This window comes from Lingula anatina, chromosome 1 (assembly GCF_051362555.1).
Source record: "Lingula anatina isolate TDL-2025a chromosome 1, LinAna3.0, whole genome shotgun sequence".
Taxonomy (NCBI): Eukaryota; Metazoa; Brachiopoda; class Lingulata; order Lingulida; family Lingulidae; genus Lingula; species Lingula anatina.
In genome coordinates, this window is record NC_141767.1 from 50454905 (window position 1) to 50477460 (window position 22556).

At 35.9% G+C, this 22556-nt stretch overlaps 4 protein-coding genes across 5 annotated transcripts; 2 read left to right on the forward strand and 2 right to left on the reverse strand.

Annotated features, from left to right (window-relative positions):
- Nucleotides 1-110: 110 nt before the first annotated feature.
- Nucleotides 111-3863, reverse strand: LOC106173171 (ADP-ribosylation factor-like protein 1). The gene is made up of 6 exons (XM_013554208.2): nt 3714-3863; nt 2872-3009; nt 2648-2729; nt 2093-2204; nt 1729-1907; nt 111-972 (listed from the first exon to the last, which is right to left on the reverse strand). Exons 1-6 carry the CDS (start codon nt 3808-3810, stop codon nt 942-944), a joined length of 639 nt encoding a protein of 212 aa, XP_013409662.2. The 5' UTR covers nt 3811-3863; the 3' UTR covers nt 111-941.
- A 113-nt stretch (nt 3864-3976) lies between these two features.
- On the forward strand, nt 3977-7722 carry LOC106173121 (uncharacterized). Its single transcript, XM_086999640.1, has 5 exons — nt 3977-4115; nt 5046-5086; nt 6452-6538; nt 6802-6959; nt 7101-7722. The coding sequence occupies exons 1-5, from the start codon at nt 3995-3997 to the stop codon at nt 7345-7347; spliced, it is 654 nt and encodes a 217-aa protein (XP_086855766.1). The 5' UTR covers nt 3977-3994; the 3' UTR covers nt 7348-7722.
- Nucleotides 7723-8957: 1235 nt separating this feature from the next.
- On the forward strand, nt 8958-12644 carry LOC106173111 (uncharacterized). 2 transcript variants are annotated; one of them, XM_086999639.1, is made up of 8 exons: nt 8958-9539; nt 9817-9913; nt 10285-10453; nt 10655-10789; nt 11020-11102; nt 11251-11384; nt 11731-11780; nt 12121-12644. In XM_086999639.1, the coding sequence occupies exons 3-8, from the start codon at nt 10313-10315 to the stop codon at nt 12235-12237; spliced, it is 660 nt and encodes a 219-aa protein (XP_086855765.1). In that variant the 5' UTR covers nt 8958-9539; nt 9817-9913; nt 10285-10312; the 3' UTR covers nt 12238-12644. The 2 variants fall into 2 exon arrangements, with proteins under 2 accessions (XP_086855765.1, XP_013409565.1); XM_013554111.3 differs by lacking the exon at nt 9817-9913 and having other exon boundaries at nt 8967-9539.
- Nucleotides 12645-12792: 148 nt separating this feature from the next.
- On the reverse strand, nt 12793-16247 carry LOC106173112 (ganglioside GM2 activator). The gene is made up of 5 exons (XM_086999698.1): nt 16222-16247; nt 14359-14499; nt 13951-14092; nt 13406-13608; nt 12793-13109 (listed from the first exon to the last, which is right to left on the reverse strand). Exons 1-5 carry the CDS (start codon nt 16222-16224, stop codon nt 12966-12968), a joined length of 633 nt encoding a protein of 210 aa, XP_086855824.1. The 5' UTR covers nt 16225-16247; the 3' UTR covers nt 12793-12965.
- Nucleotides 16248-22556: the final 6309 nt, after the last annotated feature.

Sequence of the window (22556 nt, forward strand, 5' to 3'; positions counted from 1 at the left end):
TATTTGTTTTAGTCTACACTTTGTCACTTTAACCATGGATGTCCTCCTGCTCATTTGTCATTACAGTAATGCAGACATGGAAAAGCATACTCAAGCACAAAACAAATGTGTCCTTTTTTAAGAATTGTATTCCCACATTTATATATATTCTGTACAAATGGATATATTACAAGTTTTTACATTTAAAATCTAGACCCACTATGCTGCACATAAAACCTTTAAGTCCCCTTGAACATCCAAAGAGGAGGAATTAATACGTGAATTAATTTAATATACCCACTGCTCAAACAAAATGCACATTGAAGTATGTGAAAAAATAGACCACTTGGCATTCCTCAACTTCAGTTTCTCTTCCCAAAAGGAATAAAAAATGGCTAAAGATATCCAGAAAAATTAAACTACAAGAGTTCTGTATTCAAAACTGATTGGGCCTTGCAGAAAAATACATTCCCACACTGTAACTGCACTGGTTTGATCATGAAAAAAAATGACTGTTACTTACAGATGTTCAGAGACATAACCATTTATCTGTTTTTCTCTTTCAAGAATAAATGGGTGTATTCAGCTGCTTACAAATAAGACAAAGAACCAACCATCAGTTTTAGTTAAATTAAAATTTCAAGATTTTCATTGGAATTTCAGTTCTAACCTACCTGCAAATTACACACTTGGAGTACACTTTACTTGGAATAGTAATTATGTTACTAAAGTACAAAAGTAAAACTCTTATTTCATGTCTAAACTCTTGAATGAAAAACTTTAAGCATACACTGCAAGACACTGACAGAACTTAAAATGAAACTTGACAGAAAGCCTAGCAGATTGGGAAATGGCATCAGCACTGTCTTCATGTTGAAAGTATCTAACTGCAATGTTCCAGTTCTTAACTGAAAATTGTGCCTTTACTGCAAACCAATATCCGTATGCAATTCCCACAATCTCTAGCTTGGCTGCTGCAATATATTTGAAAGCCTGAAATATAAATAAATCAGTTATGAAGATGGTTAAAAGTAAATGAACAATTCTAATAAAAAATTTCCCTGAGAGAAAAATATGTTAGTCTTAGACTGGGTTCCCACTTGTTTAGATCGATCCATCTGGATCGACCTAACTCCCTGGGGGTTCACGCTAAAATTGCTGGCAGCTTCCGGGAGCCAAGCGCGCACAAAAGTTAATTACCCCCTTACAGCTTTTAGTAGGCGGGACAGACATTTAAGCCGATTAAGCTGACAGCAATCTACTGAGACTCCCCAGGGGGATAGATCGATCTAAATATGTAGGAATGGTCTCTTACTTTTTAATCCATTCACTCTTGACAAACTAAATTACTAGTAATAGTCTATGTTCTTCTGTCAATTTGAAAGTAAAAACAAACCATAAGCATATTATTACACAAAATTGAAATTACTATGTGTCCCATTATTACAAACTTTTTGAAATGTTTCTTACATTCTCTACCGGAAGAGAGGGCGCATCAAACAATCACAAAGGCTTCATCCAATATCTTTTTAAGAAAGGCATTTTAATTTTACTCCAGTAAAAAGAGGGTTTGCAGTTAGATATATCTGGGTTACCAAGGAGGTATATGTAATCCTTCAATTCACCACCTGCCCATTGCACTTAGTGCTTAAAAAATAACAAAATTGGTATGATTGCAAAAGCTTACCTCTTCTTTCTGGTTCAAGCCTAAAAGTCTTTATCGTATATATTTTCCCTACAGCAACTTACCATTCCATGGATTCATCCAGACCTTCTCCCTTGATTGCCGATGTTTTAAAAATCTGATATTTTCTATTTTTGATTGTTGATAACCCAAGGGCATTAGCTACTTCAGACACAGTCATGGCTCCCTCAATGTCCTGTTTGTTAGCCAGTACCACTAAGATGGATTTCTTTAATTCCTCTTCCTAAACCAGAAACATTTATTTTGTGAGGTGTAATTTTCATCTTGTACTTCTACATAGTAATTCAACAATGGTATATTGCTACATAATGTAGTCTCCTTAACAGTCAGATATAAGACCATTATGAATTTATTTATCAAATTATTAATATTATTGTAAACATGTTTCAAAAAGGCATTTTCCCATACCTCCAACATGGAACACAATTCTTGTTTGGAGATGCCTATCCTGTCCCTATCCATGCTGTCCACAACATAGATAATAGCATCCGTATTGGAATAATAACATCTCCAGTATGGCCTTAAACAAAGACACAACACTATGCTGTTACCAGGAACTTGTACCCATTGGCAAATCAAATGAAATTAGGCCACAAAAAAGTGATTTTATTCTATAGATAATGCATTTTGTTTTTGGTGCCTTTTGGCTCTATTATGGTACATCTTTCACAAAATATACCACTATGTTTTTTGGTTAAACATGGCCTGCACTAACCAAAAGAAACATACATCTCTGAGACTCTCACAGAAAAAAAAAAAAAAAAAAAAATATATATATATATATATATAAGTCATGCGAATCTGGGTTAGCCAAGATAAGGAGAAAGCTCTCAACACAAAATGAGTGCAATTGAACAAGGACAGCATCAAAAAATTTAATGCTTAAGCTTTGAGATTGATATATGGTCCAAATAAGCATAACCTTATTTTTGTTCAAGTTATTCAAAATGTTGAAGTTAATACCTGATACTTGTTTGTCCACCAAGATCCCATACTTGAAACTTGAGATTTTTGTATGTTACTGTTTCTACATTGAAGCCAATAGCTGGAAGTAAGAAGATAATAATCATAAATAATGAATGCATACCCAGTCTTAACTAAAGATATGAGAATGCTAACAGCAATTAAGATATATTTTTTATGTTGTTTTTTCTTCTTCCGAGGTGCAGTAAATTGGTGTCTCTTACTTGGTATGGTGGTAACCACTTCTCCTACTTGTAATCTGTATAAAATGGTCGTCTTGCCTGCACCATCTAAACCAAGAATCAAAATACGTCTCTCTTTCTGTCCAAAGAGGCCAGAAAACATCCTTGCAAAAATTCCACCTGGAATTTAAAAAAACAATCAATATACATTAAACCCTTTTTGGTGATATTCATTTTTGGTCAAATATATGGAAAATGCAATATAATCCCCTTTGCTCTTATACAAGACCCCCTTTAATAAACATCCAACATTCAAGGAACATTTTTGACCCATACAATTTTGACAGGTACGAATAGTTCTATAGTGGCTACTGCTACTTGTTATGTTGCTACAAAATAACTGGATGGCATGTTAGGCTATTTAATATTTCTACAAAAGATAAATCCTTTTATTACTTACTTATCCAATTTACCCCAACCCCCTCCCACTTTTTATGTAGGAACCAATAATACTGTACAAACGTTGATCAACCGGTAAATGAACCAACCTACGTATTTTTAACATGCACTCCCTATTAAAATAGCCATATAAATTTCAAGATGAGAAAGAAAAACGATACCAACTTGTTAACAATGTAGACAATATGATATTTAATTCAATACGCATTCTAAAGTTAAAGAAGGCGAAAAATGAATGAAACTTATCCCAACTTTCACAAATAATTGGCAAAATACAAGCGGTCTCCATTCGACAACAATTTGCCACCATTGTTTGATCTATTCAATATAATACCTAATTATACAGCTGATAAATGTTCACAATTTTTTTTCAATTATGCACAAATTGACAGAAAACATTTAAAAACAAAAACGCCGACACTTACCCATCTTACAGCACTGGCACTGGAGACGTGTACTGCACCTGTGGGCATGCGCGAAAAATATAGAGCTAAACAGACTTTCTGATATTGCTTTTGACATGATTTATCAAAATAAATGTGAAAGATTTTCAAATTCATCTAGAGATTTGTCAAATATCAAATATATGATAATTATTATATTTAATTCAACCTCAGTTAGACTATGTCCTTAGTCTTGCTTATACATAATTTTTGCGCAACTTTAAGGTAAACATGAACTGGAGACTTCATACGGGCACTTCAAGATGTCGCGGCGTGCCGAGGGGATGCTCTTTGTTGGGCGCTTGAGTAGAAGCACCCGTACAAGAGATTTAGAAGAAATATTTGAACCTTATGGGCGTATGCTACGTTGTGAGATCAAGTATGGTAAGTTGGTTTGTGGCTTTACAGAAATATGGCACAGAAACTGCAGAATAATGAATGGACTTTTGAAATAAAAAATGGCGTGTTGAAAAATGTATTTAAGTTGCAGCGGCCAATTTGAAGGCAGGTGTGTTTGTGAGGCAGACTTTGTTTGGAGTTTCACATCTGCGTTAAGTGACTGGTCGATGGTTATTAATAATCGAAATAAATTACTTTATGTTAAGCCATAAATACATACTTCATGAATCTCGGAAAATCTCGTGAACCAAAACCCTCAAAAACTATCGGAGAAAGATATATTTTAAAGAAAATATATTTTACTATAAAGTGGATTAGAACTGAATCAGTATCTTGTCATCTTTTATATTATAATTTTAACCTTTAATTTTCAGGAGCTGAAATGGGTAAGCACAGTGACAGTGAACATTTACAATGAAGAGCAGTGAACCATGGTTGCAACTTGCAAGATACTTAAACTTATGAATAGGAAAAGTGTTTGCATAAAAGCCAATGAGTACTCAAGTTAAGCAAAGCACATGTGTGAAAGATACAAATAAGAATATAATAAAAAATTACTCATTGTGAAATAAAGATTAAAATCCAGGCAGATTTTTTAATTTGCATAGGGAAGATTGCCAGTAATATTGTACTTGGATGTGATTGTGATTAGAGGTTCACCTTATTTTGAAGTTGAAACATGCAACTAATTAACTTCAAGTTTGAGATTGTTCATAATCTATAACTTTATCCATTTTTTTACATTACCCATTATTGTGGTAACTAAAGCAGAATGAACTGAAAGCATATTGGATGTTTGTCTGCAACTTGCTTTTAACTGAGACTTATCAGCTGTTTTTGATTAATGTTTGAATTAATTGAACATGTACTTTGTTAATTTGTGTCAAACATGGAAAATTCATTTATTATTTGCAGCCTATGCCTTCGTGGATTATGAGGATCGTAGGGATGCAGAGGTAAGCTATAAAATGGCCTGGTAAATTTGTTCTTCATGTTATTACAGGTTACGTAACAATTTTTTTTAATGGATAAGGCACTTGTCATGAAACGATCCTGTCTGTTATCTATTTGAAAACTAGAGATGGTGATGAATTTCTTATTTTCCAGCTTAGAAATTGAATTAAACATTACAAAATTTAAACATTGTCTTAAAAAAAAGATTTTTATCAAAATTCTCTTCTTTCTCCACATAATTATGTGAAATGCAAAAAAAAAGTTGGATTTGATAAGGAAATTGAAACAGAGACAAAATGTGTAATAGATTTGCTAAATGAACACTTTATTGAAATCCCCCTTACTAGCTTCCGACCAGTCCCTGGCCACAACATCTAAGTTTCCATGGTTACCAATGACCAAAAGCCAATTGCCTAATGGAGCCTTAGCCAGGCCAGGGTCACAGGAGCCCTCTTGCCATGCCAAAGCCATGCCATAGCCAAACCATACGTCAATAAGTCACCCTTGCCTGTTGTTGTTCCAAAACCTGACCATGACCATGTGTTCCATGAGACCACATGACCATGACCTAGCCAAAGAATGACAAGGCTCTCGGCGCCATGTCCACGTGTTGTTCTACCAACCACCCATCCATGCCACCACCATAGACCAGCAGTGGGGTTTAGTATGTCATTGCTAATGTACCGTCATAATCTTTGTTGTCTGTACATGTGATTGAAGATGTGGTGTTTTAAAGCACTAGCTGGCAAACATTTTTAAAGCCTAAAACATCCGAGGTCAACTGGTGGTTGTATTAGACTTAATTCCAAAATTTGTGGCTAATGTTTGATTTGTATGGAGGGGCTTTTAGAATTTACCAAATGCATCTATTTTCTTTTTCATTCACATTCTTATTTATTAACATTGCCACTGAAATTTAGTCCTACCTTTTGAAGCATTTGGTAGCTGTTTTGTAGAAAGCCATTTTGTTGGACCCATTTACCGTGCTGGATTTGACAAAGTTGAAAGGGTGCCTTTTAATGATAAAAGGGTTGAATAAGTGGGTTCGTAGAATTACATGAGTGGGTTGTGACTGTGGAATAGCACTTTTGCATGCACTCTCTAGTATCCAGTGTTTAATCTGCACATGCACGATACTTCATGAATGACATGTTGAGCAAGAGGGTAAGTTGAAAGCTGCTAAATCTAAACGAGCCTACAAAATAGCCTTGTTGAGAGAGGAAGGTGGTGAGGAACACAACATGGGGATTGGTTACAGCACAACAACACATGATAAATGCATTCACCACCATTTACTTTCAGCCCAAACATCAAACTGTCAATGTGTGGTGTTAAAGCAGTATTTTATAGTGATGGTGATTTTTCAGGACGCTGTCAAATATGAAAATGGCCGCGAAGTGTGTGGTTCATCCATCATTGTAGAGTGGGCCAAGGGAAACCCTAGGAGACCCCTGGTTGGTTTCAACCTACGTACATTTTATAAGATTTCATAGTTCAAATTATTATATGCCCTTCTATGAAAGGATTAGTTGTTTTGTGTAAGAGCTAGACTTGAAATTTGAAAGATGATGTTGTTGATAGCCATTTTTACTCATTACCTATTTTCAAATGTATGAAATTGATTTCTCTTTTTGAATTTCTGTTTTATTATATATATGATTACAGACTAAGGTGAATGTTTTAATTGGGTTTTTATAATTTGTATCCCTTGCTTCAGGGATATGATGAGTGTTACAAGTGTCATCGTCCAGGCCATTGGGCCAGAGACTGCTATGATGATAGAGGTGGTGGGGGTGGCGGCGGATATCGCAGGCCAAGAGGGCGCTATAGATCCCCATCTCCCCGAAGACGTAGAAGATCTAGATCAAGGTCCAGGTAAGCACGGCGCATTGATTTTGAATATTATCGATAAAGGTTTTCATACCACGTAGGGTTATATATTTTAGTGATTGTAGATTTTTTCATGCAACATGATTGGAAAATGCTGTTATCAGCATACTTCAATTCTTTTTTAAGGGACCGTAGGCGTAGATCCCGCAGCAGGTCCAAGAAGAGCCGTTCTCGCTCTCGCAGTAGATCTCCAAGGAGATCCAGATCTAGAAGCAGGTCTAGATCAAAATCACAAAATAAGAATGGCGGGTCGAAGTCACGTTCACGAAGTAAATCGCCAAGCAAATCAAGAAGTCCTTCGAAAGAAAAGTCCAAGTCTAAGAGTCCTTCCAGAAGTCGCTCCAGGTCGCGAAGCAGATCCGGCAGCAAGTAGCATAGGAAAAAAGGAACGGATCCACAAATTTTTGTTAACAAAAAAAGAATCTGCCCATTTGGTTGGGAAGACTTTTCAGAAGGCAATTTGGGCAAGTTGAGCAATTTGACTCTTTCAGACAGGGCGAGGTCTTGTTAAATTTCATTAATTTCAATTATGTAGTCACCTACTTCACTTAGATTAGTAGATATTTCCTCTTTGCATTTTATTCTTGTGTCATATTTTTATGTTTACTGAACCCCTTTCACCAAGTAGACTTATCACGCTGGTTACGATAACCATGCATACTTGGATACCTTGGCGGTTTTAATGCATGGCATCAAGATTTTTATATAATGGGTAAATTTTTTAAGCACAATAAATGAAGTGAATATACCTCGTCTTGTTTTTATGTGGCCTCGTTCTGTTTTCCGTATAAATGTCTTGTGTTGAAGGTGGTTGATTAAATTGTCAAAAATTTACTAGTGGAAACGTCTTTAAAGTGGTCTTCCGTGCACATATTCTTTCTCGCGTTTTGTCCCAATTCTTAATTCCCAACTCTGCAAACTGAGTAAAATGCATCTGGCTATCTTTTTCTTCAAAAAAGAAGCATGATCATTCCACACACTTTAATACTGTGCACGATACTTGTAATTAAAATAATGCTCACGGCACGTGACCTTATTTTGCTCGTTCAAGAGGAAATCGAGTGTTCCCAAGCTGCGTCTTGGAGAGAGTCTATCAACATAGCGTTAATTCAACATCCTTTTGAACAGCTGCATGCTTAACAAAGGCTCTATTTGTTTATTTATTATTATTATTTTGCCTCTGAAGGAAAAAAGGCAATATACAAACTCTTAATGGGACACTTGAAAGAAAAGGAGCCTTGAGCCAAATTTGACTCCCATAAAACGCGATTGTTTTATGCCGTTAACATCTATGCGAATGGAAAAAGTAGTTAAAACTAGTCATAAACGTTGAAACGGACTTGTTTCCCTAATCCATTAAAGCGTTCAGTTTTTCAACTTGCCATAAGGCTGCTGGGTTTTTAAAAGAGCTTTTAGGCTAGAAGAACGTACATTGACTTTTAAAAAATTAACAATTCTTTTATTGGAAAGATGTTGCCGTAACGTATAAAAGAGGAATTCAGTACGAAACTAAGAACGAAATATTTCAGAACGTGGCAATTGAAAACAGTTACGGAAAATCGTGACCCGAAATTCTCCAAAATTCACCGCATTTTCGACAACGTTTAACGTTGTATTCATCTCATTAAGTCATTCAAAACGTATACTAATCAGTGGCGGATTTAGAGGGGGGTCCCCCCTTCGGTTTCTGAAAAAAATATATCGCACCAATACTTCCCTCTTGAAATTAGAATTTTGACTAGCTGAATCGTAGTTGTAAATCGTACCAAAGAGCACCGTTTGCCCTCCAAAACACCAAAAATGTTTCGGGGTCCTTGAGCAGGCCCCGAACCCAACGCCAAGGGGGCGATGGCCGGCTTTGCATCTGAGGTCTGTCGTTCCGGACCCCCCCCCCCCCCCCCCCTTTCAAATAATCCTGGATCCATCCCTGCTAATTTTAGATCATTTTAAAACTTGTGGTAATGACAGAAATCCAGTGTGACTTCCCACCTTTATTTTTCACCTTTGAAGTCCTTGATTTTGGTTTTTTAAATCTAGATGAAAATGGTGTTTTTAAATTTGAAACATACCTTAGTCAAACCATATAACTCCACAATCAATTATTATATTTCGATATTAAAATAATCCTTCCTGTAAATGACATTCCTTAAATACGTTTATAGCCGTTACATTTTCTGGAACCGGACATATAATAATAAGAAGAAGAAGAAGAAGAAGAAGACAATAATAAGAAGACCTAAGCAACTTCTTAAACATAAGTTTACGACTAAATCTGCTAAAAACATTTGTTGCATAATTAATATATGAATTTATTTTATGGCTGTGACGCCGCGTTAGCACTTCAGTTTGCATATTTACTCATAGCAAATCAGCTAAGACATCGTTTTATATGTCAACAGGCTCATTTAAGTGACGCTACAGCGCATGATCAATACCGAGTGTTTGATTAAGAACATTTGGATAATACATTCCATTAACCACACACGCAAATACAGATCGATCAGACAGCTCGGGGGAAGTAATGTCTTGTTAGTCCTCTTCAGTGAGATGGACAGCTTTGTGCAGGTAAGATTTAATAAATCCCACTTTTTACCTGGTTGCTATGTGTTTAATTTCACAGAAAACAGTTAAATGCGAGGAATAAATGGAAGCATTTATTTGACGCCACAGTGCTGATTACGAAAACCTGTATACGGTAATGACGTGATAGTATAGCCAAGGTGTCAGAGACCATTTTTCACTCTGTGAAAGTTGTCCTTGTGAAAGGTGATTTGTATAGAAATTTGACATGATCCAGAACATGAATAAAATACTAAAGTACAATCACCATCTTTAAGTATAGCAGACAACTTACAAGGACCATACAGGTAAAATCAATCGATTACCCGAGGCTGTAGCTGTATAGAGAACGCTTGACCTTCCATTTATGAATGCAGCAGGTAAATAAAAATATATCCGATATTTTGATTGGCAACAATCGTCTCTATTCAAAGCTGTCAAATCGATATTTAAAAGCCGATGCCCTGGGTACATATATGCAACCTCATTAAACTAGCCCAGTGCTGTGAAATATGTTGTTGAAAATATTTCATTAGATAGATAGATAGATAGATAGATAGATAACTTGGTTTTAGTGTGTGTCATTGTGTGGATTACATATGAACACAATAAACCAGCTTGTGCTTGCCAATCAGAATGCTTTATTAGTGATGTAACTACAGGAGTGTGAATATTAAACACTTTTATATGGAACAGTGTTTGAAGAAGGGTTTTTTTCTGACAAAAGTTAACAGGGAGTCTCACATTACAGGTACCTGTAGAGTAAAACCACTCTGATCATGTCTGGTAGCGCATCCGATGACATACTAGAGGCTGCAGCCAAACGACAGCAGAGAAAAGTTCCGCACACCTCTACTGGGAAAGATGACTTGATAAATGAAATGACAAAAGTCAGTTTGCGGGGCTCAAACGCGCAGGTGGTAAGGCAATATTCAGCTTCTCTTGTTCAGTACAATGTGGTAAAATATGGACAAAATGAAGACACAATGTCCGCACAGGTTCATCAGGTTTCAGAGATCTTATTTGAATATTCGATCGAAATAGGGAAATCCAGTTAGGTATTTGCAATATCTAAACTTGGTAAGGAACGCATGATTATTTATTGCCTATTTCATTTTCAGTCTGACATTCCCGACTTTGGCAGCCAGATGGAAAGACCACGTACATCAAGACGTGCTCGCTCGCGGACTGCAGATAATACAGCTAACGATTTCATAGACAACTCGCAACCTTTGGTGCCGTTTCTCTTGTGTAGGGTGTGTGTACTATAGTTACCGTTATACTAGTTACTGTTACACTTATTTCATTGTAACTGCTTGTTAAAGTGACATTTGCAACTTCTTCAAGTTCACCATATCATTTAATTGATATAAGAAAAACCTGATTAACCTTTTATTTTTCTGTTATTTTGTATTGGTCATACATGCGTTTTTTAATTTGATATTTATTAATTTGATAAATAAGTTTTTTTTCTTTGAAATGTTAGTGCCAAAACCAGGATCTCCGCACAATGGTCGATTCTTCTTCTCCCGTTTCATTCATTAACAAGGACGCATTTCTCATGTGCGGGTAAGGCGAATCCCGTTCATAGTTACGAATAATACCGGGAAACAATATGTCAATACATCTATAAATGTATGAATTAATCGAAGCATAGCTAGATGAAATACGTGCATATTACACAAAAAAGTAAAGTGACATGTTCTAACACTTTCAGATATTCACTTGACCAAATGGAAAAAGTCGCGTTCATATCTTCAACAAATCCGTCCCTAAAAATAATAGGAAGAATGAAGAATATTCCAGTTACTGTTGGTGAAAAGGAACTGATGCTGGACGTATTTGTCACCGGTAGGTAAATTGATTTTGTTCTTGTTGTTACTTGTACAGTATATACAAAGAAGTATAGTGACAAGTGCATGTACTCCTCAACATAAAGATGAAAATGTTTTGTTATTCACGTGGGGGTGGATATCAACATCAACAAAAGGTTTATATGACTGGATTAACGGGGGCTCATAAACGTAAAACAGAATTGTTAAAATACGTTATTTAACGTTTTAAAAACAGTATGTGCATCATAGTTGGTCTTGTGAAACTATGTCATGGGTATAAAATAAACATTCAAATTTACTACTTCCTCATGCATGTTACTGCAGGTAGTCTTGGAACTGAATTATCTCGTTTCTATTTTCAGAGTCGGGTCCCGATTTATGCTTTGGTGTTGATATACTGACGACTTACAGAGTAAGTACATTTTTCATACTTTACTGGTATGTATTAACGAAAAGTTTCAAGAAATTCTAATATTTAGATGAGATATGAACCTCTAATGTTGTGTTGGGGTTTTTATAATCCAAAATAAATATGAACGATTGCTTACTATATTATAACATATTCACAGTACTTTGTTAACAATTTCACAGCGGCTAATTTGCGAACGAATGTCAATTTGCTTTGATTTTAGTGTTGTCCAGGCCTCATGGTAGAGAGTATTGCTAAAAATAATATGTCAGCGACGCATTTCACCAACCGCAGATAAAAATTTACAGAAAATCTCTCAATCTCTGCGTTTCTAATTATCCAGGGAGTATTAAACTTTGCCAAGCGGAACCTGACGATAAGCGGGCACCAGGTGGAGCTTTTGACGGAGCGTGATGTACCTCTCAGATACAGGACGGGGAAACCTGCCGCGTCCATGTAACAGCCGATGTAATAACAAAGCCAGATAAAAATTCTATTCCCGTTTATACAGTCACATAAGGAGTTGAATATTTCGTAGTTTTTAGACTTTCATCTATTGATAATGGCAAACTCTCAGGAAATTTTTATAGAACAGCCGAAGTAAGTTAAGGCATGTGGGATGTTTAAGCCAAAAGTATTCGAAAAGACCATTCTTCATACATGTTTAGAACTCTAAAAGTTTGTTAGATTGTCAACCCATATCTCTGCTTAATCAGTCCAATGACGATAATGTGCTTTTACCATATGATCGCTAGAACTTACATGTATATGATGAACCCAAATATAATCTTTTTTGGCTGTAAATTGTAACATACCGGTGTCATACAGTAGACTGCTTTTCTCGATAAATAAGCAAAATTAAGAAAAAGTATTTATGCTGTGTTACCGAATAGATATGGACTGAAAGATTGCCAGGGAAGAACTACAGTCGCGAAATACTTCTTCACTTTCGAACTTCCTACATCTTATAAATTCCTATGCCAACTAACTTGTGAATTAAATCAAAACGCTGCTATTAATTAAACTTAGTTAACTTTATTTTCATATTAAAAAGCATATATGTAGAAAGTATATCTATGTTGGCTTTTGAGATTTGTTTGCTTCTGTACAGTCACATTAGTGCGTCATTTAAGGCAATGTAGAAAAGTTTGAACAGCCGATCGTTAACACCAAAAGAGCGCGCTTCTGTTAGTTCACAGCAAATTCCAGTTGGTAGCATCCTAGTGCCTGTTCCTTGTGACTGAATTCTGCTTTAACTTTGAGTGTAGTTGCCGGGACGCTTATGGGCGGTTTTGGTAGGGCGACGCTAAGAGGGGGTACAACGTATGTGCCCTGGAAGAAATATATAAATTAATCATTTCCAAATAGATTTTGATAATTAACTCAAACATGCACAGGCGTTTGCTATGGTGTTTAAGTAAATCTTGGACCCATTATGCAATGTATAATGAGTCCAAAAGTAAATCTAAATTACCACTGACGTTTATCAAATCATGTTTGACGATTATACATATGAAATGCAGTCTCAGATCAAGCACTGTACACATAGAAATAGTTTGTAAAATAAAAATACCCATTTAAATTAAAAGGACTTGACACAAAACAATATTCGAACGCATGAAACTTACTGCTTTCACCGGGCACTTGCACTGTAACCCGATCTTAACAAGCTGAGGCGGACACTGTTGGGAGGGTGGCATCATAGCGCATACATTGGCATATGAACAGCTGCCTACGTTGTCTTCACATGGAAGAGTGATCCAGAAGAACTCTTTGGCTTCCATGGTCACCTTAACTGAGATAGGTGAGACCAGATTTTCCTTAAAAATAACTGAAACATAAAAGACAATATGAGAAAATAACAAATGTCACTATATTTGTCCGCAAGATCGAGTCCTATTTTATCAAATTCAAAATGACTACATTTCTAGTGTAGGGCATTTTCTTACGCATTGCTTCTCTTTATGAAAATCTACCAAAGCTAGTGTTTTGAAAGACCGTTATTACTCTCAAATGCAGAGCTTCCCCCAACTTGAACAAACATAATTGGCACCAATGTTTCAGTTCTAACATAAAAAAAAAATTACAAGAAAAGCAAATCCCCCCACACTCTAAAACACTGATATATGTTGATGAGTACAATTATAAATGCAACCAATAGTGGCGGTCATACCTGCTCCGCTGACTGTTATGTTCCCAGGTACTCGGACGGGCTGTGGCGAAAGTGTCAAGTTCTTTACGACAATAGGATCACTAGCCTGGCCACAGTTTGTCCACAGCTTTAGCTTCGCAAATTTAACGCTACTTTTTACAACCTAAATAAAATTGAATTCGCTATTAAATAAAAGCCTTAGATTTTATATTGTATCAATTTTGCAATGTTTTATGTTTGCGAACTTTAACTTGAACACTTTTTATCATCTCATCTGGTTCTGTTACAGAACTTTGAAAATGTTATAGACTTTTGAAAGAGAAATTAACTCGAGGCGTAGAGAAATTGAGGAACTCGAGTTCGCTTCGAGACACGTTTCAGTGTTGTATAAACCAAGTAATTAAACAATACCAAATGGATAATACATACTTGTACTTCTTTCTCTAAGCTTTCTATGATATCGTTTCCAAACTTCAAACTTGGCCATCTAGCCTCACACAAAGAAAACAGCAGCAGAAATGATAGAACGATCGGCAAAGTTTTAAAATCCATTTTTGTTGGAGAGGTGTACTGAAAACAAAATACAATATTTATATGGCAGAATAATATGAAAAAAGTTTATCATAAGGGAAAAACGCTTATCTTTTTTTGCGTTATAAAATCATAACAAAAATGCCTTTAAATACAATTAACAAAGAGTACATAAAACCTGTGGGTGTTAATCTTGGAAAGGTCTGGTACACATTCTAAAGATGATTTAAACATATAAACAGGCTTTCCATAGCAAAAATTGACTTTTCTTCAAATCTTCACTTTCGGCTTTTGATATTTTTATTAGCATCTCAAACTTTGCATTCCAATAAAGGTTCGGCTTTGAACACAAAAACTTCTCTTCAAGTAATTTTCTTTTCATAACTACTTGCGTTACTTTTCTTGGAAACTCGTGCAGAAAATGCTGTCAGAAATTGGTCATGAGAAAGCCAATAACAGAGAAAATACTATGAATGTTCAAAAGGATATCATTAACAAACAAACAAACAAACAAACAAACACTGCATTACAATCGAAAAAAGGTTCATCTGTAAACAAAAGGAAATCTTTTTGCCAAAGCAAAACACACTTGCCAAATACTTTACCTTTCTAGACGCAACTTTCTTTCAAGATAACCCCAACCCCCTCTCTAGCCCTACATTACACGATGCTTTATATGTTTTGCCCCGGGTGACTACTTATATAACATGCACAATGCTAGACAATGAGCAACAAATGGTTTATCGAGATCACTCAGCGAGAGAAAGCTTACGAGGTGTATGGAATAATAGGAATATTTTCACCAATCTTTAATTCGGAACTATGCATGCTGAACTTGATTCCTGTCTTACCGAAAGAGTCTTATTAAAAACGTTACCGCAATCCTACCTATATAAGAATAAAAGATATAAAATATATCTAAAATATGGCTATAAGAATAGAGATGCACGCGCGAGGCAAGCTATCGGTTCGTAAATATGGTCCGCACGAGGGATGAAATCTTGAATGTCCAAAGAGCATATGTACAAGTATGATATTCATATGTAAATATACACTTTTACTCATATTTATATAACCCGCATAAGTATATAACGGAACGTACAGATAAGCTTAGGCTTAGGCCTTCATTTATCTCAGGACATAATCCCTACATACCTTAATTAGGTCATTTACATTTCAACTTAGGACAGTAAGATGTAAGTTCACAACTCGATTCACTTTTCATATAAATAACGCCACGCATATAAAGAACAAATTTACGAATCTTATCATGCTATACCTGGCTCCTCGCTGTTTGTTGATATAATATAATGACGCCTGTACCTGAGGTGATAGTCCGATTTGTTACAAGGGAGAGGCAGTGCAGCTTCTAGCTTCTATATCTAGCAGACCAACGATGGACCAAAACCCAGAGTTTGTGTTTTGAACAATAAGTGGACCGCAGCTGATACATTTAGCGTGATAAATCGCGTGACTCAAAACATCATGTGCTTGTACGCTCCAGTGGATGCACCGCAGTTAGAACTGGATCCTAGGTCAGAATGAGGCTGTCTAGCGAACAGTGTTAAGAAACATATAAGCACCTACTACAGATTCTAACATACGTTGCATTTAAGAACCACTATTATATACAAAAAAGATTTAAATACTTTTAGTAAATAAAAGAGTTATACAAGACATGGTATTCGTTTGTAGGGTATAGGTCTATTCTAGGCAGCGTCTCAAAACAAGTAGGCCTAAAGATACGGTACCTGTACCCACCATGATAAGAAAGATATTCAAGAGGACTCTGCCGCACAATCACCTGAATCACCTAGACCTGGCTGGTATATGAATGTTAAAAATCAGTAAATCGATGGGCACATAGTCTATACTCACTGTTTCGGCGAATATGTTCCTTTGTTTTCCAGTGACCCAGCCTATAAACTAAAGTCCACTTAGGTGTATTCACCGCATGGGCGCAGTTTTGTGTAAGCGTGTTTTGACCGAAGCTTGCATAAGGTTCACCTGCAGGCCTCAGTTTAGCGTTACACTGCTGAATAGAGTGCATTAAACAGTTTGTGTATTCACTGTTCGGATTCATACGATCACACCAGCAGATTTATTTACATGATGTGGTTTACTTGAAATGCAAAGTATTACGCAGTTGACCTACATGTACCGGTAAAAGCACACGGTGAGAGTTAGACCTTTACACAGCAGAGAATAATTTATCATGAAATTCGAAAAATAAAATCATACCGCAGCTTTTTCCTCGCCTAAAGATCGGCAACTGACGTGAAGATACGGGAAGCAACTATAAACTCTCAAGTACTAAAGTAATGCGAAAATCAGCGATGCATTTTGATACATGAAGTTGAAAAATAGCAGGAAAATACCAGTGGTACATGTACCTTCTACCCGGGCTACAGATGGATTTTTCACAAGATATTAAAAGATATGTCTTTAGATAAATAGATGGTGATTTGGTTCTCTGGAAATCTGGAACATGTGCCTATAATATCTGCCACCCTGGTAGAGGGTACACCAGTGGTGGGTTTTCACGTTATTAAATGTTAAACATGCATCAAGAGAACGCTGAATATGAAAAATACCCAACAATGCACAAGATTCTGAATTTTTTATTGATCGCATTTAAAACTTTTATATTGATATTATTGAATAACGGTATTTCGACGTATAACGTTATGTCAAAATGTTATATTGAAAATCAGACTATATTTTGATACAGGTGACAAAAATTGATGAATGAGTCAGTGATCTTTAAAATGCAATTTATATGTGACGCAGTGTTGATATCAAAACTATAAAATTTTGATATCAAAACATCGTCATTGGACACAGTTTGCAACAGTCTACATGTACAAGTTGATAAATTAGCGTTTGATTTTCAGGCCGTTTCTCATCAATGGCGACAATCAGCAGCTGACATCTGTATTCCGCAAAAAGGTCTTAGAAGCTGAAATAATCCAAATGATGAATTGTTTGAGCGGATAACGCAATGCTACAATGTTTTTGATGGAAAAATTTGCTATAAGTTATGTTTAAATAAAGCAAGATCAGATTTTGTTCTACGATACTCATGGTAAAGTTGCATATCGCAAAAATACGCAATAAACGAATAAACTATTTTATCATTAAGCTGCATTCAAACATTTTTTTACAGATCCGTAAAACCTATATGCGCGTGTTAACCTACTTTCCAAATGAATGTTGAATTTGTGTCATACTTTTAAAAACTTGCATTTTTGGGTTTCGCTTTCTCTATTGACTTTTATGGTGTAACTCTTGTTGTACAGTACATAGGTCCATATTAAAGCATCTTCTTTAATTTTTCTTAATAAATATTTTAAACCTATAGTTTCCATCTTTTTACTTCTTGTAAGTAGTTCAGGGGACAAATAAATGAATGATATAATCTTCTGCCTCAATCTGAAGTTTAGTTTGCTTCAAAAGTATATAAGATCTTACCTGCTGCAATATTCTGCAATGGGCCTGCAAAAAGCAAAGTTGCCAAAGCATCTGCATATTCTGCCTTGGAAGACGCTTAGCCAAGTTGTGCCGGAAACACAGCTGAGGGGTTGCTCTAGGCATCTTATGACTCCGCCAGATCTGCACACGCATAATCTTCCTTCTGCGATAAAAATACTCCCAACAGGGACGCTTGACTGACCGATACTGCACTGGTTGCAGAACGCCAACGTACAGGCGAGGGTACCGGCGGCACAACCGCAACTGTTGCAACCATCGAAGAACCCCAAACCAAACCCTCGTGTTTGTGGACCAAGAGACAGGTTAGGCGTTTCAGTTAATAACCCACCGCTACCCCATGGGGCGACGAGTTGTTGGCCTGATGCTTGGTATAATATCACAAGGACATACATGTAGATCGACAGGTTGGATTTCATCTTCATTCTGTCCTGGATAAACGAATTAATGGCAAAAAACAAAGGACCGTTTCTAGTTCGCTTACAACCGCGGGTTATGCTTGCCAAGAGATGACGAGAACCATTTATAACAGAAATAACGCGTGTACTCTTTATTTAAGAAAAGAGAGATCGAAATAGATAAAATTTAAATGCTTCTAACTTTACAGGTGTTGAATTGAAATATCCTTTTTGGACGTACATATACATTTCTATCACGCAACACGTCCTTTTAAAAACAAATGAAAATATTGATAACAGAACAAATTATCACAATATATATTCCACTTGCCAATTACACAGTTGGAGAAGCACGTCCAGATAACCATAAGTAACATGATGATGAGACGCGCGCTCACCTTTGCTGTCAAGATAAGGCCCATGCGGTAACGGCTAGATGCGAACATGTAATAAATTGTCATTTTTTGAATATTTCTTCAATAAAACGCGTTTGTCAAGTTAAGATAATAGTTCTGGCAATATCGTACCTTTCCCAGGCAAACGCAAATATAATATTAATGCGACAATCTCATCAAAAGGTAATAAATTTACCATAATTCTAAACATAGGCTTAAGCCTATCCTGAACGGACTAAATGGATTACAAAGATAATGTTTAATAATACGATATTATTAAATCCTCTATATTTAGCTACACTTGAAAGAACCCAGAATTTATGAAAAAAACCCTTGGTTTGTTTGGTATTTTGGAATTACTTTAATATTTGAAAGTTCTGTTGCGGTTTTGAAAGTTACTAAAGTGTTATTTGTTAGTTCTGTAGAAGTTTGTGTATAAGACTAAATATATTTTGATGTTTTTCACAATTGAGCACTTTGATATTGACCAGTTTTGCATCGATTGATTCAATTCTTTATGCTCTGTTAAGAATATGTTTAGCACCCCTCTCTCTCTCTCTCTCAGCCGTCTCTCTCGCTCTCTCTTCTGGTAATATAACAGAGGTAAGAAATACACACGTACATATATATATATATATATATATATATATATATATATATATGATAAATACAAAATTCGTCGACTAGTGTCGACACACATGGTACTCTCATTTACTTACGGTGTTGTATGAAATCTAATGGCATTCCCTATGATTCTAGCCAAGGGCAGTATTTTTAATAATAAAGTAAAATTACAGAATTAATAATAATAATAAAAGTAGTAGTAGGTCTAGTGTATGGTGTATTTTTAAACCTCCATGACCTATTTGTGCGTATATCATTCACCCATAAGACACCTTTCCCCATTTTGCATTACGGTGAATGTTTTAACATTAACATGTGATTATATCGATTAAAATTTAATTGGAAGTCACATTTGTCATAGGTTCTACCAATGGGGAGTAACGTGAATTGCCATAGTAATGCATTTGTGGGTACGTGATCACCTATTCACTCCCAAGTCTGAGTGAATGAACAACAACTGCAATCGTTACAGACCACACTTTTTAGTTAAGATATTACACACCAGGAAGTCAAAGCTTTGTAAACAATATATCTGCAGTTATTAGTAGAATTTCACAAAAAACCATTACGGTGTCTCACTGTTGTTTTCACTGCAGCAAATCAATTAAAGAGTTTTAGGGTGTTTGATATTCAGACAGATTCAGTATTTCTGATTATCACCATACCAGCAGCTCAGTTTATACCAAACATGTTTTATGGAAGATAAAATTGACATATATCACAATGAGTTACAATATGTCAATTTACTAATCTCCAATACTGGGTTTGTAATTGGATCTCACCGTCTTAACCAGCTGGTGCCTTTCTGTATTACCTTGGTTTATGAAATCATATGAAGCAATTTATCTGTAAATTGGATTCGCCTTTAGTACACAGAGTGTTCTTGTCGATCTTACGATATTGTTAACAACCAATCAGTGTTTTTTTAATGTACAATAGAAAACGTTCTAAATTAAAAGGATTGGTTTTATGCAAAGCATATCTGTATGAAGTTCCAATACCACTGGTCTTTTAAGATAATGAAAAAATTCTAATTCTAGATCTTTCATTGATATGGAGATCACACCTTTTGGACCTTATTCTTCGGGTGAATTGATTTTGAGTTGGTATCGACGTGGTGACAGTCTCCGCGGGATGTGCCCCAGGGCTCACCCAGCAAACACGTCACGTTCGGATCACGTGGCTAGCACGTTGCTACCACATTATAACGTCATAGTGACGAATTAACCATGTGGTACCAACGTGGCTTGTTTGCTGGGCAGTCCAACAGATGTGGTAGTTGGTATCCCAGGCAACAGTGCTTGTTGAGGGTGGGTTATTCTATCCGCTCATGATATTGCCTCTTTCACTCTTCGTCCGAACCTGTCCCCCTCTTTGTCAAGGATCAAAATGCTTTTGAAAAGTATGGCCGGGGGCTTGCAGGTGGGTCAATACTGCAGAGTCATATGTGTCACCTGAGCTAAGGCGTCTGTGAGGGTACATACTGCTTTTTAAAGAGACAATTCTGCTTCCCCGACATATGAGTTTTTGGACTCAATGTCCTTGCTCCTTAATATAATACACCGTACACAACATTTGGCACCTTTCCTTAGGCATTTTCTGTCTTTCACATAAACTAACTGGTTTCTTAATTTGTTATTTTAATAAATTTCTTTGTATGATTTGAGATTGAAAATATGTTGTAAATCAATGTAATGTACTTAGAATGGAGAAATATAAATTAGATTAGATAGATTTCATGATTTCGGGCGCTGAGATTTATGAACAAATGGACGGTAGTGACAGGACGTTATGTTTCAGCTATCTACCTTATTCTAACAGTAAAACCTGCATCTGCTGTCTTGCATGTGGAAATTATGTTTGCTTTAAGCATTCTACCCAAACCATTCTGTTTTGTTAATGTTCATGCATAATCACAGTAAAAAATATTTACGTTCGTCAAAATACACATACGTTCTGAATAGAAGGTATATTTCATCACGCATCCTATGAACGGAAAGTTATCAATATTTCACTTTTGGCACATAACCCCTCTTAATTGACTTGTAACATACAGGCAATAACAAAGCGGCTTTTTTGTCCTGTCTCTAGGTGAAAAGCCCGCATCTGCTGCATTACATGTGGAATAATGTTTTTAAACATTCTACACAAAGCATCCTGCCTAATTGATGTCAAAACACACAGTGGAAAATATTTACGTTCGTAAAAATAGATCTTGACCATTATTATTCTTTTATTTAATTCATGAGCATTTTTCAGTGGTATTTGCCTAGGGAATCTGCTTAATTTCAGGTTTTGTTGAGTCTATCAGAAAACAAAACAAGACTGCTTACCAGATGTTGCAGAATATAGGAATATACTCCAAAAATTCTTTTGTCCACTTCCATACAATTCAACTATATATTCACTTGGTTGGTATGACTATTGATAGCAATAGGCCTATCAGGTAAACAATAACTGGATTTTGGCTGGACCAAAATTAATTCAAAAATCGATATGCAAAATGAGTTCTGATACATTGTATTCCTCGAATGCAAAAAGGCGATGCTGAAATTAGTGAAAAGTGTCTAGAAATTATGCGTCCACTATCCCTTTATTGACCAGTCCTTGGGGCGGGTGCGTATCAATACTACTCTTAGGGACTCGGCGACATTTTCGAGAAAAATCGACAAAAAATGAAAGCAATCCATGTAACCTTTATACCGAATGAATTCCCAAATACAGGGCATATTCATCAATTGACCTCTATATCTTGGCTGAAGGGGATAACATCCCACATCCAATTCTGCTGTTGAAAAGAAACAGCAAAGCATTGAAAATATTATTTTGAAACAAGGTAATACAACATTAGTCAAAAAGGTTGTCCCACCCCCAGTTTCATGCGGTTTTATTTATAAATGATCACATCACAGGAGTTAATTGCTATGAATGGCGATTTTCATTCCAGATACCATAACTAACATGATCAGTGGTACAAAAAATACAAACACTATTTATAACAATTTTCATGATCATTTATAAATAAAAGAACATGATACTGGAGTTGGGACAACCTTTTTGGCCAATGTTTTATAATAATATGTTTTCCGTACCTGTTTTCTGTGGCGGCAAAGGCGGCGTAAGATAACAATGTTGAATATTCTTGAGACCATTCTTGAGTGTAAGTATTTTAAAAAAGGTCACAAGAGGT

What these genes read in the sequence shown, in the direction of transcription:
- LOC106173171 (XM_013554208.2), bottom strand. Translation starts at nt 3,810, where the DNA reads ATGTCAAAAGCAATATCAGAAAGTCTGTTTAGCTCTATATTTTTCGCG. An exon ending in AGTGGTTACCACCATACCAA is followed by an intron (nt 2,730 to 2,871) that starts GTAAGAGACACC and finishes TCTTACTTCCAG; the next exon opens with CTATTGGCTTCAATGTAGAA. An exon ending in GGTGGACAAACAAGTATCAG is followed by an intron (nt 2,205 to 2,647) that starts GTATTAACTTCA and finishes TCTTTGTTTAAG; the next exon opens with GCCATACTGGAGATGTTATT.
- LOC106173121 (XM_086999640.1), top strand. Translation starts at nt 3,995, where the DNA reads ATGTCGCGGCGTGCCGAGGGGATGCTCTTTGTTGGGCGCTTGAGTAGA. An exon ending in AGGATCGTAGGGATGCAGAG is followed by an intron (nt 5,087 to 6,451) that starts GTAAGCTATAAA and finishes GTGATTTTTCAG; the next exon opens with GACGCTGTCAAATATGAAAA. An exon ending in GAAACCCTAGGAGACCCCTG is followed by an intron (nt 6,539 to 6,801) that starts GTTGGTTTCAAC and finishes CCCTTGCTTCAG; the next exon opens with GGATATGATGAGTGTTACAA.
- LOC106173111 (XM_086999639.1), top strand. Translation starts at nt 10,313, where the DNA reads ATGTCTGGTAGCGCATCCGATGACATACTAGAGGCTGCAGCCAAACGA. An exon ending in GGGGCTCAAACGCGCAGGTG is followed by an intron (nt 10,454 to 10,654) that starts GTAAGGCAATAT and finishes TTTCATTTTCAG; the next exon opens with TCTGACATTCCCGACTTTGG. An exon ending in GACGCATTTCTCATGTGCGG is followed by an intron (nt 11,103 to 11,250) that starts GTAAGGCGAATC and finishes TAACACTTTCAG; the next exon opens with ATATTCACTTGACCAAATGG.
- LOC106173112 (XM_086999698.1), bottom strand. An exon ending in GCTTAGAGAAAGAAGTACAA is followed by an intron (nt 14,093 to 14,358) that starts GTATGTATTATC and finishes AATTTTATTTAG; the next exon opens with GTTGTAAAAAGTAGCGTTAA. An exon ending in CATAACAGTCAGCGGAGCAG is followed by an intron (nt 13,609 to 13,950) that starts GTATGACCGCCA and finishes TTTATGTTTCAG; the next exon opens with TTATTTTTAAGGAAAATCTG.